At 52.4% G+C, this 16,485-nt stretch overlaps 2 protein-coding genes across 8 annotated transcripts in view; one reads left to right on the forward strand and one right to left on the reverse strand.

The window, feature by feature from the left end:
* Window positions 1-3,178, forward strand: part of Tdrd12 (tudor domain containing 12) — a 51,197-nt gene extending 48,019 nt beyond the window's left edge. For 4 of the 6 annotated variants that reach the window (XM_069998548.1, XM_069998553.1, XM_069998549.1 and 1 more), the window contains 4 exons: window positions 1,040-1,142; window positions 1,222-1,335; window positions 1,410-1,705; window positions 1,966-3,178. In XM_069998548.1, the coding sequence (XP_069854649.1) occupies window positions 1,040-1,142; window positions 1,222-1,335; window positions 1,410-1,705; window positions 1,966-2,057 (605 nt within the window). In that variant the 3' untranslated portion in view covers window positions 2,058-3,178. The remainder of the gene's footprint in view (window positions 1-1,039; window positions 1,143-1,221; window positions 1,336-1,409; window positions 1,706-1,965) is intronic. The other 2 variants (XM_069998551.1, XM_069998550.1) reach the window with 2 other exon arrangements.
* On the reverse strand, window positions 3,169-15,699 carry Slc7a9 (solute carrier family 7 member 9). Of its 2 annotated transcripts, none has more exons than XM_069998554.1 (13): window positions 15,508-15,699; window positions 14,421-14,533; window positions 13,154-13,301; window positions 12,644-12,886; window positions 11,897-12,022; window positions 11,098-11,197; window positions 10,528-10,572; window positions 10,196-10,319; window positions 9,636-9,739; window positions 6,576-6,672; window positions 5,342-5,491; window positions 4,637-4,811; window positions 3,169-3,687 (listed from the first exon to the last, which is right to left on the reverse strand). In XM_069998554.1, the coding sequence occupies exons 1-13, from the start codon at window positions 15,674-15,676 to the stop codon at window positions 3,623-3,625; spliced, it is 1,659 nt and encodes a 552-aa protein (XP_069854655.1). In that variant the 5' UTR covers window positions 15,677-15,699; the 3' UTR covers window positions 3,169-3,622. The 2 variants fall into 2 exon arrangements, with proteins under 2 accessions (XP_069854655.1, XP_069854657.1); XM_069998556.1 differs by lacking the exon at window positions 15,508-15,699 and adding an exon at window positions 14,909-15,319.
* Window positions 15,700-16,485: the final 786 nt, after the last annotated feature.

Here is a 16,485-nt window from a genome sequence, read left to right on the forward strand (position 1 = left end):
ACTCGTGTCACCGTGTGCCTTGCCGAGTGGGAAGCATGACATAACACTCTTGGGGCTTCTGTCCAGCAGGGTGTCTGTGTAAAATTCACATCTAGTATTGCAAGAAGCGATGGCTTGTACATAACTGCTAAGTAGTTATTTTCTGTAACAGGAAAGAGCACAGTTTACGGGGTGGCATGGGGTTGTTTTCCACTTGGGGCTGCCGTGATTAAAGCTGCTGCGCCTGTGTCCTTAGACTGGTGGGGTGCTAGCTTTAAATGGTTTAGGGTGTGGCGTTTATGTGGTAAGTTCACTGTGCGTGCTGTGGCTGTGCGTGCTGTGGCTGTGCTATGGAGTCACATTTAGCAGATCCCAGCAGTAGCTAGGCTTACAGGCGTGAGCCACCAGCGCCTGGCCCCTTCCTCTGCTTTCTTGCTTCATTTTAATGTTTGTTAATGCTTGTTTTTTATGTTAAAATAACATGTTTTACTAAGTGACACTCATTTTCATTTCTTCTCGTTCTTTGCATCTGAATATTTGAACTACCTATTACGTTAATGATTCCTCATCTAAAAGTTGCCTACAGTGCCAGAAAGTGTGTGTAAGCCAGGCCTGGTGGTGTATGCTTGTAATCCTTGCTGTCTGGAAGATGGAAGCCGGAGGGTATGAGTTTTTGAGTGTAGCCCCAGGGAAGTTAATGAGACCCAATCTCAAAAACAAATGGATGCCAGGCACTGGTGGCTCAAGCCTATAATCCTAGCTACTCAGGAGGCTGAGATCTGAGGATCACAATGCAAAGCTAGCCCAGGCAGGAAAGTCCATGAAACTTATCTCCAATGAACCACCAGAAAACGAAGTGGTGCTGTGGCACAAAGTGATAGAACAAAAGAGCTCAGGAACAGCGCCCTGAGTTTAAGACCCATGACCAGCACCCGCCCCGCCCCCCCAACAGCAAAAGCTGGACTAGGGGTATAGCTTAAGTGGCCTGGTGCTTGCCCAGGATGTGTAAAGCCCTAGGTTCAGTCCCCAACATTGGGGAAGAAAAGTGTTTTACATACAGATAACCTGTGGGAGAAAGCTGACTTTGAATTTTATACAGAATCTGAATCTGCACCCACCAGAGATGCTTGTGCTACTGCAAGTGCACCTCCACATCAGAAAAGGTATGTCCACCCACGCGGGAGCACGGCCCTCCCTCGGCCACAGCCTGGCAAGCATGTCAGGACTTCCCTTCTCTTCTAGCTTGCATCCACAAATAAAGTGGTTCCAAAAAGAGGATGTCGTCATCTTAAAGATACAAATACGGGATGTCCGTGATTACAGATGTAAATACTTTCAAGACCGAGTCATTTTCAGGTGGGTCCCGTGGGCAGGTAGGCCATGAGAGGGGACACGCCCCGTGCTCGGGGCTGACGGCTGTCTGTGCGCAGCGCCTCGGTGGGAGACAAGGCGTACCTGGCTGATCTGGAGCTGCAGGCCAACATAGTAAAGGACGACTGCAAGTGCATCATTGAGAACCATGAGCCCGTTATCACACTGACCAAGGAGAAGAAGGAGCCATGGCGTGGCCTCCTCAAACACAAGGTGAGCCCCCCTGGCTGCGGCCGGCCCTCTGCTGTGCCACACCTACCCGCTGAGCTGTACTGTTGTGTTGCACAGAACCCTAATGTGACCTTTGACTTCGACCACTGGGAGGACTGTGAAGAGGACAGCCCCATCGCCAAGGGTGAGACGTGGGGTCCTGAGCGCCTGCCCGCCTGAGGGATCCCACTTTAAGCAAGTGAGAGGTTAAAGTAGGGCCCTTTAGAAAGATGCTCTGCTGTGCATCCTACCAGCCCTCGCCCACAGACACACCAGCTCCACCCCAGCTGCCCATGGCACCCAGGTCTCCTATCACAGCAAACCAGTGACAATACACACTGCAAGATGGGAAGGGTGTGATCGTTGATGTAGGCTTAAATTGCTAACGATGTGTGACTCTTCCAGTTGCACATTCTAGAAGCCTGTGGGGCAAAGTGGCCGAGGTGGTGAAGAACAGCAGCAGCTCTTCAGAGGATGCGGGAAGCGAGAGTGAATGAGCTGCGCTGGGAGGTTGAGGAAGCAACTAGTCACGTCTGAACCTCATTACTGAAGCTTCTTGGGGCACTGGGATAGGTCCTGATGAGAAACTCAATGTAATTGACTTAAAAATAGGCCATCTGCCAAAGGAAGGGAGAAGCAAGGTCTGGGAGACCCCAATAATCCCAGCGATCAGAGGACCAAGGGCAGCCTAGGCACCATAGGAAAACCCTGCTTTTGTCTGACAAATGCACGTCTAGCACATGCTTGCCAGTCCTTTTTTGCTGTGACTGCGTTCACGTACTATTGCCTGTGAAGGTGCTGCTTAGAGTGAGTGGCCTTTTCCCAAGGACAGCTGCGAGTGGCCTCGGCATGCCCAGGGCTTTTTAGCAGCAGAGCCGCTGGTTCGGGTAACTGCTCCTGAAATCTTGGGCAAACGGGGACAAAGACTTAAGGGATTTGTGGCCAGGTACCAGGGGCTCACATGTGAGGTGCAGAGCCAGCACAAGCAGACAAATCTGTGATACTCTTATCTCCAATTAACCAGCAAAGTGCTGGAAAGTGTAGGAGCATCAGTCCTGAGTTGAAACACCAGTACTGGCACAAAAAAGGACCCCATTAATCACCACCAGGAACAGCAGAGTGAGAGCACCTGGAAGCCATTGGCGATTCCTCCTTGGGAGAGGTGAGAAGCTGGAAAGGTCAGGTAAGCTGTTGGAGGTTGAAGCCCCATGCGCTTCTCCATTCCGCTTTACCACGTCTCCTGTGTAGCCTGCAGGTGAACTTTTACCTAGTCTGGCTATGAGCTGTGCGGTCTTGAGGTCCCAGCCTCCCGAGTTGCTGCAGTGACACGTGCACCCCACTGCACCCTGTCAGACATTCTGATTTAGATTTAATTTTTCCCTACGAGCAAAAACCTGCATCCTTGGTCTCTCTGAGCCTGACCTTCTCCAGGTCCAAATAGAGAAATGGATGAATACTGTGTATGGCACTACAATTGGTAACGCTTCTGTTTTCTGTACTGCTACGACTTCTCCAAATGTGTCTAAAACACTACTTCCACACTCGGTTGTAACATGACTGCCTTTTGCAGTTTGAGTATTGTTTAAAATAAAAGTTGTTGAGCACTCGTTTCCCCAAGTACGTACAAAGTAGAATTTTATTCCCCACACTGTGCCTTGTGCTGCAGGCATGCTGGGTTTGGTGGTTGGCTGGGCCGTGTGGCCTGGTGACTCGGCCTCGCCGTGATTTTGGGACTTAGAAACAAGAAACATGACTAACTTTAGTCTAATCAACGTTGGCCCTTTGTTATTTTCCAGTACTGGGCAGGACATTGAATATGCTAGGAAAATGATCTGCCCTGCTCTTAAAACCCACACTTTTTCTTAGTAACGCACCCTTCCTAGATCCTTGGTGACAGCATCTCTGCTAACTGGCAAGCACCTGTCACCTTTCTAGAACCTGCTCCAGGGAGTGTTGAGGGGCATCTCATACGAGACAAACATGGGCTTACATTAGGAAGCATAAATATTGCTTACAAAAATGACTTTGTCAGCGCGTTGCCAGGGCCGCGGCGGCGAGCGTGCTACTCGGGGTCCTTCTCCGGGGGGACTACTTCCATCAGCATCTGCAGGTGCATGGTCACTGGCCCTGGAGAGGGGGCATGGCAGAGGTGTGGCCGGGCCTCACACAGCCATGTGCTCAGCCTCCCCACTGATGCTCTGCTTCTTCAGTCCATTCCCATTAGAGAAAGTTGAGGACTGGAATTCTTTTTTTTTTTTTTTTGGTTGGTTCTGTCTGGGGCTTGAACCCAGGGCCTGGGCACTGTCTTTGAACTTCTTTTGTTCAAGGCTGGCTCTCTTATCACTTGAGTCATAGCACCACTCCCGGCTTTGTGTATGGGGTACTGAGGAATTGAACCCAGGGCTTCATGCATGCTAGGCAAGTGCTCTACATTCTCAGCCAGGAAATAGACTTTCTTATTTTTTGGGTCCGGTTGTGGGGCCACAGCGCCACTTCCAGCTTTTTTCTTTTTGCTTATGTGGTGCTGAGGAATCGAGCCCAGGGCCTCAGGCATGCAAGGCAAGCACTCTACCACTGAGCTACCTTCCCAGCCTGGAAATAGGACTTTCTTATAGTGATTTTCTTCATATGGGCATGCAGTCAGTTCTCTGGATTCTAAAACTTTGGGGTAGGGGGTTCCTCAAACTTCAGAAAGGTACATGAGCCCCATGGGCTATGCCCAAGGCTCCCCTTACCTTCTTGCCCTCTAGCCCTAGCTGAGGATTAGGACTGCAGAATGGAGGTGCTCTGTCATTTGTGGATCTCTATGGCTTAAGCACACTGGGGGGAAGCTGACTCACCTGTCAACCTAGGTACTCAGGAGGCTAAAATGGAAGGATTGCGGCTCCAAGCCAGAGGTGCAGCTGTGGCTCGAGTGACAGAGCACCGGCCTTGAGTTGGGGAAAAAGCTAAGCGACAGTGCCCAGGCCCTGAGTTCAGCCCCAGTACACACACACTTCAGGAAAGATGAGGTGGCACAGCACGCGCCTGGAGGCCCCCCTGGGAGCAGGACAGGGACGCAGCTGGGGACACTTACTTGAGATTTTCTGAGCCCATGTGAATTTGTAGTGGACAAAAAGGAAGTAGAAGATGAGGCCGCTGAGAATGAAGAGCACGCAGTAGAGGTACTCCCACGCAGGCTCGCTGAGGATCGGGGCCAGCACCAGGAACACCGAGATGAGCACCACCACCACGGGGATGGCGATGGGCACCTGCAACACAACGCCACGTCGGGCCGTGCTTCCACGCGCCCCGCCCCCGCCCCTTCTCCTCTGTCCCGGCATGAGGGCTCCTCCGCACGGGGGGTCCTCCAGCTTCGTGCGAACGTGCTTTGCTCCCTGGGTGTGCCGGGGGGCATTCACGGCTGCAGCAAGCCAGTGTTCTGTGGTGCTACTGGTGAATTGCTGGGGTGGGTCAGTGGGTGTGACAAACCTAAAGCCAAAGCTGGCAATGGTTCCGCCTCCCTGACAACCTGGGCCACCCGCCCGCCTCGGAGCTGCGCAGTGAGGCACGCCAGCGGCGGTGCTCTCCACCAGGCTTTGGGGCCTTGTGCAGGAGGTGTTCTGGCCTCCAGGGGTGACAGGGTTGTGTCGTGACATTTCTCACCCTCCTTCCCCATCATCCAAGTCCCACTGCTGGCTTTCCTGCTTTGGCCATGGAGCCTGGAGAGTTGGATCCTAAGTTAACCATGTCCCCACCCCTCCGACCATGGCACTCAGGAGGCCGGAAAGCAAGCGCGTACCTTGATGGGCCTTTCCAGGTCTTTCTTCGTGAACCTCATCACAATGAGTCCTAGAACTGTCCCACCATAGAAGAGCCAAGAGGCGAAGCTGAAGTAGTTGACCAAGGAGTTGATGTCTCCGGGGATGATGTAGATGGTGGCAATGATGCCCTGTGGAGGAGGAGATGGGAGCTGCAGGCCATCAGCGCCTGCTTTCCTGTGGAGCAACTTCCTGTGCGTGCTGTGTCATCCAGAGTGCCAGCTCACGCAGGGTGCACTCTACGTCTAGAGTTTCAAGTACAAAGAAAGTGCCGGGCGCTGGTGGCTCAGGCCTGTCATCCTAGCTAACTCAGGAGGCTGAGATCTGAGGACTGTGGTCCGAAGTCAGCCTGGGCAAGAAAGTCCCGGAGACTCATCAATTAACTTCCAAAAAGCCAGAAGTGGAGCCATGACTCAAGTGGTGGAGTGCCAGCCTTGAGCAAAAATAAAGGACAGCACCTAGGCTCTGAGTTCCACTCCATGACCTGCACAGGACCTGTGATGATGGGCCCTAGACCAGACCTGGGGCATTCCCTACTCAAAGGGCAAGTAGGTAGTGGGGAGAGAAGTCAAGGGCAGCAGATAGGTGCCTAAAACAGCTCATACCAACTCTAAGCCCCAGCTAGCTGGGGGTGGAGACATCGTGACTTCCATGTGCCAGGCTGTTGCCAGTGCCTCCTAGAAAAGGGGCTAACCTGCCCCATGCTGCCCTGGCCTGCCCTGCCCTGCCCTGGACGTGAGTGGCCTTACATACATGTTACCAGGACATGTAGCACACAGCGCATATGCAGGAAGATTTGTATCTGAAAGAGGGATCTTGGGATATATGTATGTGTGTACACAGGTACATTGCACACCAGTCCTGGGGCTTGAACTCAGGACCTAGTCATAGTCCCTTAGCTTTTCTACTCAAGGCTGACATTCTGCCGCTTAAGCATGCTACCACACCTCCGCTTCCTCCCTTTTGCTGGTTAATTGGAAATAACAAGTCTCACAGGGGTTGGCCTCCAATCATGATCTTCAGATCTCAGCCTGAGTAGCTAGGATGACAGGTGTGAGACTCCAGGGCGTGGCTGTCTTGAAGTTTTAATGTCATGGAATGAGCAAACCTGGCTTGTTTAAAGCCGTGAACCTAGCACAAGAGGAGGACTTCACCTCCTGGACAAGGGGCCTCCCCCAAGAGCAAGGGTGGTGGTGGTGGTGGGTTTGTACTCACGTAGAAGATGAGGGCTGGGGCAGGTGTGAGGCGCCTGACGCTAACGTAGGACAGCACTTTCAGCATGTGGCCTTCCCTGCCAGCAACATAAATGAGCCTGGAAAGCGATCACATGGCAGCCACTGAGGAAGGGGTGCCTAGTTTCACAGACCAAATAGTACCTGGTTGTATTGAGTTGCAGTGGGTTCCCTGGAGAGGGAGTGGTGGTGAAGACTCATCTGCTAGGAACACGGCAATCACCACACAGAGGGCACAGTAGGTGCCCTGGCAGGGTGCCAGTGGCTTGCACCTGTCATTCCAGCTACTCAGTCTGAGATCTGAGGATCATGGTTCAAAGACAGCCGGAGCATGAACTCATCCCTAATCCCAAATAAAGCACAAAGTGGCACTGTGGATTAAGCATGTCTAGTAGAGCACTAGCCTTGAACAAAAGGAGTTCAGGAAGCTGGTGCTAGCTGTCCTGTCTGTAATCCTAGTTACTCAAGAGACTGAGATGTAAGGTCAACAGTTCAAAGCCAGCCCAGGCAGGAGAGTCCATGAGACTCTATCTCCAATTAACCACTCAAAAACCAGAAGCAGCACTGTGGCTCACAGTGGTAGAACACTAGCCTTGAGCAAAAGAGCTCAGAGACAGCACCCAGGCCTCAAGTTCAAGCCCCACTACTGACCAAAAAAAAAAAAAAAGTTCAGGGACAGCACCTCGGTCCTGAGTTCAAGCCCCAGGACCAGCAAAACTAAACAAAAAGCAACACTGGGTGGGGCACATGGCCCAAGTAGTAGAGCTACTTAGCAAGCTCAAGCCCTTAAGATCAAACCCCAGTTCATCTCTCCAACCCCACAAAACAACCAACCTGCACTGAGTCCTAAAAACTACACAAGAAGCCAACATGGAAGGCAGCATGATGCCAGAGACCCTTGTGCCAGGGGTGCCTGACACAGAACAGGAGAGACTGGCACTTGCAGAACCCAACACCATAATACTCCCAGATGCCAAAGTCAGGTGCACTGCAGAATGAGCAGTCATGAAGTGACAGTCATAGGGCTGAAAGGTCACATTTAAAACAGTAAGAAGCCAGGCAAGCTGGGTACCGGGCACCGGTAGCTCATGCCTGTAATCCTAGCTACTCAGAAGGCTGAGTCTGAAGACTGTGGTTCAAAGCCAGCCTGGGAAGGAAAGTCTGTGGGACTCTTCTCTCTAATGAACCACCAGAAAGCGGAAGTAAAGTCATGGCTCCAGTGGTAGAGTGCTAGCCTTGAGTGAAAAAGCTAAGGGAAGTGTCCAGGTCCTGAGTTCATGCCCCAGGTCTAGCACAAAACAATGAGAAAAGAAAAATCAGCTCTGGAAATAAGGCCAAAAAATGGCAACTATTGTTAAGGCAGCAGTTTGAACAGAACAAGTTACGGACACATTTAGAGAAAATTATAAAAACTACTTCGAAAATCACACAAAATTCAGCGGGCCACAGTTTGAAAGCTTTAGAGAATTGATGTCAATAATAAAAGTCACACTTAACTACAAAGTAACTAGATGTAAGAAGTACAAAGATCCAAGACTCTCCTGACCTGTAACAGTCATCATCTCAAGAGTCTCAGCACAGGGCTGGGAAGGTGGCTCAGCGGTAGAGCGCTTGCCTTGCATGCCTGAGGCCCTGGGTTTGATTCCTCAACATCACATAAGCAAAAAGAAAAAAGCCGGAAGTGGCGCTATGGCTCAAGTGGTAGAGCGCTAGCCTTGAGCTGAAGAGCTGAGGGACAGCGCCCAGGCCCAGAGTTCAGGTCCCACGACCGGACCCCCCCACCCCCCAAAAAAAAGTCTCAACACAGAAGGGCAGAATAACTTTGCTCCATTTTATTCTTCACTTAAAACATTGCTGCATCCTCAGGTATTTTAATAATACTGTAAACAACTAAGAAAGTTGTCTTTTTAAATAGTCACATTTTGGGGAGGAAGATGTTGATCAAACTCAAGAGCCTTGCAGTCCTTAGCCGTTGGCTGAGGTCAGGAGGATCACAGTTTAAGCCCAGGCAAAAATCTCATCTCAACCAGTTTTAAAAGAAGGCTGAGGACTGGGAATGTGGCTTAGTAGTAGTAGAGTGCTTGCCTAGTAGCTAGCATGAGGCCCTAAGTTTGAATCCTCATACCACATAGACAAAAAGCCAGAAGTGGAGCTGTGGTTCCAGTGATAGAGTACTAGCTTTGAGCAAAAGAAGCTCAGGGACAGTGTCAGTGTCAGTGTCCAGGCCCTGAGTTCAAGTCCCAGGACAAGGGGGCGGGGAGGAGCTATAGCTGTTAGTAGTTCACAGCTGTCATCCCAGCTGTATGGGAAGCAAAACAGGATGATCACACATTCAAGACCAGCTAGAGAAAAAGGCTAGAACCTACTGAAAAAAGCAGAAAAGGCTGAGGGCCTGACTGACGTGCTAGAGCACCTGCTTAAGCAAGCCTAAGCCCTGAGTTCAAACCCCAGTACCACTTAAAAAAAAAAAGACTCATGTGAAACTTGAAAATGTTTCTAATAGAATGGGGAAGCTGAGATGGAATATCTAGTGTCCAAGACAGATGAATTAAATCCATCAGATTAAAAAACAACAACAACAAAGGTGGGTGGCCGTGGTTCACGCCTGTACTCTACTCAGGAGACTGAAGTCTGGGCGTCACAATTCAAAGCCAGCCATGGCAGGAAGACCCACGGAACTTGTTGGGTTTTGTTTTTTGTCAGTTGTGGGGCTTGAACTCTGGGCCTGGGCGCTGTCCCTCAGCTCTTCAGCTCAAGGCGAGCGCTCCACCACTTGAGCCACAGCGCCACTTCCGGTTTTCTGGTGGCTCCTTGGAGATGCCCGGGCTGGCTTTGCCCCGCGATCCTCGGATCTCAGCCTCCTGAGTACTAGGAAGGCAGGCGCGGGCCCCGGGGGACTGGCGCACACTGGGGCCTGAACTCGGGCGCTCTCGCGTGGCTTTTTCGCCCATGGCTGACCCTTCTAGCCAAACCTCCAAGGTAGGCACCTTGCTGGTTAACTGAAAAGGCCTCTCCGTCCTCCCAGGACGGTGGCCGCCCCTACCTGCCCGCGGTGAAACAGGTCCCGTTGGCGGCGCCGATGGTGGAGAACGCCACGAAGAGTGGAACCACCCAGGAGGCCGGGTAGAGGACGCGGTCGCCAAAGGTCTGCGGAAACCAAACCGGAGGGAGCTCCAGCCCCAGGCCCGCCCGCGGTGCCGGCCCCGCCCACCAGCCGGGCCCCGCCCACCCGCCGGGCCACGCCCCGCTGTGCCGGCCCCGCCCACCCGCCGGGCCCCCCCCCACCCGCCAGACACCCCCCCCCCACTGTGCCGGCCCTGCCCACCCGCCTGGCCACCATCCTGTGGCCCCCGCCTGGCCACCATCCTGTGGCCCCCGCCTGGCCACCATCCTGTGGCCCCCGCCCCCTACTGCCTCCCCCGCCTCCCATTGGCTCTAGCCCAGTCCAGGAACGCCTCGGTGCCCTGCCCCCCCCCTCCGCCCTGTCCCCGCCCCTCCGCCCTGGCCCCGCCCCGGCCCTCTTAGCCAGGCGCCACCCCTGCGTCCAGCGCACGGCTGTGGGGGTCGCCTGGCCCAGGCCTCCCCTCATCTGCCTACACTCACCACGGCCACGGCCTGGGACTGCAGCAGCTCCGTGGGGGTCATCACCGTGAAGTAGGACACGTTCATGAGGATGTAGCACACCATCACCAGAGGGATCCCCAGGATAATGGCCAGGGGCAGGTTTCTGGGAGGGACAGTGTCGGAGGTCACCCGGGCGGGACCAGTCCTTCTCCTCCCCCCTCCCTCCCACCCTCACCGCCACCCGCCTGCCTTGCAGGGTGGCCGGGCCGAGCCCAGCAGGCATGGGAGGCCGGGAGCTGGCAACCTCAGGTGTGAGCCGTGGGCACGGGCCGCCCATGCTTTCTGTTTTTGTTTTGCTGCAGCCTTCTTACCTGTAAGGATTTCTAAGTTCTTCCGTGATGTAATTGAGTTGGTTCCTTGAGAAAGAAAAAGAAGATGGGAGACACGTGACTTTGTTGGCTACGCCTGTGGGATGCGGGATGGGATGATAGATGCTGGCCTCCACCATCCTCCAGCCAGGGCCACCCTCCATGTGAGGACCTCCCGCAGGATCACTTCTTCCTAGGAAGCCCGCTTGGTGGTGGGAGCAGAGGCCTGCCAAGAGCCCATTTATCTGCAACCTGGTCAAGTCTTTGTCTCCAGGGTTTCCAAGAATATCTGGAGCGGGCCCCAGCTGCCTCTAATTCTCCAGAACCTGTTATTTGCTGATAGTGGATCTATCTGGGACCTTACTACCTTACTACAGGGCACTGCTGGGAACTGCAGCCATACTCAGGCCTGGGAAAGGAGCCCAAGGTGTCTTGATATGGGTTGGGGTCACAGGGAAAAATAACAGTCAGGGGTTGTACACTTCAAAGAAAAAAAGAAAGACGTGATGAGGAATTTGTGGGTCACAGAAAACCTCACACAGAAGCCGACTGGGAGTCTTCGGAGATCCTTACCATCCATCGTATGCCCACAGGCCATTGTAAAATGCCAGGCTGATGGCACCCACTGACGTCTGTGTTCCGGAAAAAGAATTTTCAAAATTCTTTGTATTTCCTGTAATTAAGCCAGACAGAGAAGAGTGGCTGCCAGCTATCAGATTTCAACTTTGCACTCAAAAAAAAAGTCAGGTGTTGGTGGCTCACACCTGTAATCCCAACTCCTCAGGAGGCTGAGATCTCAAGATCTCAGCGCAAGCCAAGAAAGCCAGCCCAAGCAGGAAAGTCTGTGACATCTGCAATTCACTACCAAAAAGCTGGAAGTGGGGCTGTGGCTCAAAATGGTAGAGCGAAGAGACAGAGCCCAGGCCTTGAGTTCAAGCCTTGGTCCTGGCACACAAAACAAGTGTTAGCCTAACCTCTTCCACCTTAGCAGCCACACCACTATCTTAGGCCCCAAAATCTGGTGACACAGGCCCTTCCCTGAAATTAGCTGACTCTGGCCTTATCTTACCAGCTGAAGCCATAAACCTTAGCCCTGCCACCACAAAATCCCCGCCCCAAGCCACATAAACCCCCTTGCTCCAGGACAAGGGCTGTCCCTGCCCAGGAGGGCCAGCCTGTCAGCTTGCTGACAATAACCTTTGCTGTACGTGACTCAATGTCCCCGTGGGCTTCCGGGATTAGTCTTTCAACAAGTACTGTACAAATACTAAACAGCTGGGCAGCTTCAGATTCTTTCTAGAACATAAACTTGCTGACAAGACTGCTCCAGAAGAGGAGCGGCCTCCCCACCCTCCCCCAGGCCACAAGTCACCTTGGGCCAGGAGGACAATCCCACTGATGATGATGATAGCTACGATGACTAGCTTGGCCGCGGTGAAGATGTTCTGGACGTAGCTCCCGAGACGCACACTCAGGGCGTTGACCGTGGTGATGAGCACTGGGGAGGGGAGGGGTGGGGTGGGGTGGGCAGAGGGCAGTCCAAGGTCACGGTTTCTCTCACCTGCCCTTCCTCTCACCCCTCCCCTCCCTACTCAGGTTCTGACGACAAACAAGGAAGTTCATTAATGGCCTTTTAAAAGGCAAAGATGGAACAGGAAACAGGTGGCTACCACCTAGTTACTCCGAAGGCTGAGATCCAGAGGATTGCCATTTAGAGCTATCAGAGGAAGAAAAATAGCCCAGATTCCATCACCCAATTGACCAGCACAATGTCAGAGTGGAGGCATGGATCAAGTGGTAGAGTGTCAAGCTGAGAATGGGCGACCCTGAATACACACACACACACACACACACACACACACACACACACACAGAGAGAGAGAGAGAGAGAGAGAGAGAGAGAGAGAGAGAGAGAGAGAGAAGCAGCCTTAGGGATTCACAGCCTCACTGGCTGAAGGCTAAGAAGCCAGGCCTTAAGCCCAGGCCCCTTGATGGGCCTGGGGATTTTCCACACCTGCCCACTTAGCCTCTTTTTAGGGAGGCCGAGGCCAGAGCCCCTTGTCCCTGGCTATGCTGGGTGTCCTCAACTCCTGTCCCAGAACTCGGGCTGGGTACTCACAGATGGCGGCAGCAGCGAGACATTTCACAACCACATTGGGTGGCTGACAGCCCGAGTAGAAGGCGGCACACACGTACTCAGAGAAACTGAGGCAGATGATGGCGAAGGACGTGGGCTTTGTGACCATCAGGCTGGTCCAGGAGAACAGGTAAGCGGGAATGGGGCCAAAGGCCTCCATCAGATAGGGGTACTCGCCCCCTGACTTGGTGATCATTGTGCCCAGCTCGGCATAGCACAGAGCGCCTGGAACACGGGGGAAGACGGGTCCCGGGCTTGTGAGGTGCCCACTCTCTCCCTGACATTTTCCCTCGAGGCTGGTGCTCTACCGCTTGAGCCACAGTTCCACTTCTGGCTTTGGAGGTAGGAATCTCTCAGACTTGTCTGGGAACCTGGATCCTCAGAACTCAGCCTCCTGAGTAGCTGGGATTACAGGTGTGCACCCCTGGCGCCTGCCTTATTCCCGCATGGGACAGAGGGTGTTGCCATGCCTCGGGGCAGGGGTCTCAGTACCTAGTGTTGCCAGGACCCCGCAGGCAGCCCATATGACCAGGCAGGGCCCCACGGCCTCCGTGTTGCTGAGCACAGATTTGGGGGAGATGAAGATTCCGGAGCCGATGATGGTGCCCACGATGATGCAGACACCGCTGAGCAGGCCCACCTAGGTGCGGGAGAAGGAAGGTGCTCACAGGGTCTGGCACCCACCTCTGGCAGTGTGTCCAGTGGCCCTCTGAGGGCCTCCTGTCCCTGACTTGTCCTTCCTGGCATCATTCCTGAAACTTCAATGTTATTTAGTCAACGGATCCAACAAGTCAGCTATGCCTGCGATGCTAGCAAGTGGACCTCGTGTGTGTGTGCATGAACTTCAAGTCAGAGAAAAAAAAAATCACAGCTGAGGAGGTGGCGCATGCCTGTAATTCCAGCAAAGGGAGGCAGAGGCCGGGAGGATTCTGAGTTCCAGTATAACCTGGGCTACACAGTGATTTTTTAGGCCAACCCTGGGCAAAGTTGCTTGGATAAAAAATAAAAAGCCAGGTATCATCAGTAGCTCACACATCATCTTAGCTGCTCAGGAGGCTGAGATCTGAGGATCGAGGTTTGAAACCAGCCTGGGCAGGAAAGTCCAGGAAAATCTTAACTCCAGTTAACCACTAAAAAGCTGGAAGCGGAGCTCTGGCTCACGTGGTAGAGCACCAGCCTTGAGCACAAAAGTTAAGGGACAGTAGTCAGGTCCTGGTACAAAAAAAGGGGAGAGCTGTTTCTAGAGTAGTAGAGTGCTTGTCCAATGTGTGCCAGGCCTGAGCACTGCAAAAGGAAAGAAAGAGAACAAGAGAGAAAGATGGAAGGTTGGGGGGGGGGGAGAAATGAATAAAGAAAGGAAAAAAGAAGGGAGAAGGAAGGGAAGGGGACAAGTTCCAAGAGCCAGTGGCTACCACCACCTGTGGCTCACTCCTGTAATCTTAGCTGCTCACAAGGCTGAGATCTGATGATTATAGTTCAAAGCCAGCCCAGACAGGAAAGTCCCTAAGAGTCTCACATCCAATCAGTCACCAAAAATCCAGAAACGGAGCTGTGATTCAAGTGGTAGAGCTCCGGCTTTGAGCAAAAGAAGCTCAGAGACAACACCTAGGCCCTGAGTTCAAGCCACAGTACAACCATAAAAAAGCAGGGGGACAAACCCCCAATATCATGTGCTTTGTCCTTTTTTGGTCACTAGGATTTAGTGGGGACTCTGCAGGGTACTGCGCAGCACCTCCCCGACCCCTGGACCCCCAATTACCTCTTTCTGGAGATTCGTAGTCTTGGGTCCATTGTTCTGGACTGACTTCTCCTCCTTGGTCCGTTTCCGAAGGCTGGCCTCCCCCATCGCGTCCTCCTTCTGCTTCCAGGAGGCTGCAAGAAGGGCATGGGCTAAATCTGAATTCAGCTAAAGCCGACGGGATGCCCAGGGCCGGGGCACCGGGGTGGCAGGCTGCTGCCAAAAGCTCTTGCTTGAGACCAACACTTGCTTGAGGTCAGACTTGCAGGTGTACTTTGCTCAGCTGCAGGATAAAATCCTGTCAGCAAGATTATTCACGGCCATGGGAAAGCCTGTCTGGTCTTTGCAGAGTTCAGGTGCGCATGCAGCGCCCTTCCCATTGGGCCCTCAGCTTCCTGAAGTCTGGGGTTCGCAATCTTCAACGGTGACTCATCCTAGCTCCATGGCCCAGATTGTTTTCAAAAGGTTAAAAAAAAAAAAGTATTTTAGCTGAGTAAGGTGGTACACACCTACAATCCCAGCATTTGGGAGGCTGAGGCAAAAGGATTGAGAGTTCAACTCTAAATCAGACGCTGATGGCTCACTCCTGTAATCTTAGCTACACGGGAGGCTAAGATCTGAGAATCAGGGTTCAACGCCAGTCCAGGCAGGAAAGTCTGTGAGATTCTGATCTTCAGTTAACCAGCAAATGCCAGGAGAGCTGTGGTAGAGCACCAGCCTTGAGTAAAATGGACAGATCTCAGGCCATGAGTTCAAGCCCCAGTGTAATCACCAAAACAAAAACAAAAAACCCCACAGGAACAAAACAAACAAACAAAAAACCCAAAAGCCCCAACACACCACAACCCAGTCAACTAAAACTACTTAAAAGCATCCTGGAATATACAGAATTAAATCTAAAATCAGGAATGGATTTTTTTCATTCCTCCCAAAGTCTAAGGTACCCCTCACACATACATCTACAGAGTGAGACAGCTTTTTTTCTTGAGTGGGAGGAAAAAGTTGCCATGGAAAGCAATTTAAGGCAGAGCCCCATCTCTAAGGAATGTCCCAGGTCAGGAGTGCAGGGAGGATCACCGGCTCCCCCCACCCCCAAGCCCAGCCTTACCTTTCTCCCTTGACCCTGTGATGGCTGAAGAGCTGAGCCTTGGCATCTGCACCCCCAGGAGAGGGCAATGCCTTGTGCCCAGAAGTGAAGGAAGCCAGCAGGTACAGAGTTCGTGGAGGTAATTATTAAACACGTCTTGCTTTAAGCAAGTGAAACATACATTCTCCATATCCCTGAAGAAGCCAGGCAAGTAGGACTCTTGCCAAGAAATATTTTATTTGGGTCTAAAAAAAAAAAAAAAGATACATCGTGTGTGTGTGTGGGGGGGGGTCTAAAAAAAAAAAAAGATACATCGTGTGTGTGTGTGTGTGTGTGTGTGTGTGTGTGAGAGAGAGAGAGAGAGAGAGAGAGAGAGAGAGAGAGAGAGAGAGAGAGAGAAGAGAAATCTTCCAAGAGGTAAGATTTATACTGGCAAAGAAAAAAATCTTGTTTTTCTCTTGGGGGATTAAGAGATAAACTTTGGAACCAGGAATTTTACTACTTTAATAAACTATATTGTTTAGTCAAGCCAGCTCCAAAGGTAACGTGTTTATGTAATGTAGTTTTCTTCCCCAGGTAAGCCATTCTTTCCAAAATTCTAGTGGTGTCCAGTGCCGATGGCTCATGCCTGTCATTCTAGCAACTTAGGAGGCTGACGTGTGAGAAGTGAGGTTCAAAGCCAGCTAGTGTGGGAAAGTCCATGACACTCTTATCTCCACCAGAAAGCTGGAAGTGGTGGTGTGGCCCATGTGGTAGAGCACCAGCATAGAGTGAAAAAACCCTCAGGAAGAGTGCCCAGGTCCTGAGTTCAAGTCCTAGTACTGGCATGCACATACAAAAAAAGTCTGGTTGTTGGAGCAGGTGGGGGAAGGGGAGCCTCTACTCCCAAAATGCAGGAGCATCGAGGCTGGGAAGATGGCTCAGTGGTAGAGCGCTTGCCTTACATGCCTAAGGCCCTGGGTTCGATTCCTCAGCACCACATAAGCAAAAAGAAAAAAG

This window comes from Dipodomys merriami, unplaced genomic scaffold, assembly GCF_024711535.1.
Source record: "Dipodomys merriami isolate MVZ:Mamm:240054 unplaced genomic scaffold, mDipMer1.0.p SCAF_52, whole genome shotgun sequence".
Classification (NCBI taxonomy): domain Eukaryota; kingdom Metazoa; phylum Chordata; class Mammalia; order Rodentia; family Heteromyidae; genus Dipodomys; species Dipodomys merriami.

Bases quoted from the DNA above. Each gene is read 5' to 3' on its own strand.
- Slc7a9 (XM_069998554.1), bottom strand. From the start codon at position 15,676: ATGGAGAATGTATGTTTCACTTGCTTAAAGCAAGACGTGTTTAATAAT. The intron at 12,023-12,643 runs GTGAGTACCCAG...TCCCCTCCCCAG, and splicing joins TCTCGCTGCTGCCGCCATCT to TGCTCATCACCACGGTCAAC. The intron at 6,673-9,635 runs GTAGGGGCGGCC...ATCGCTTTCCAG, and splicing joins ACCTGTTTCACCGCGGGCAG to GCTCATTTATGTTGCTGGCA.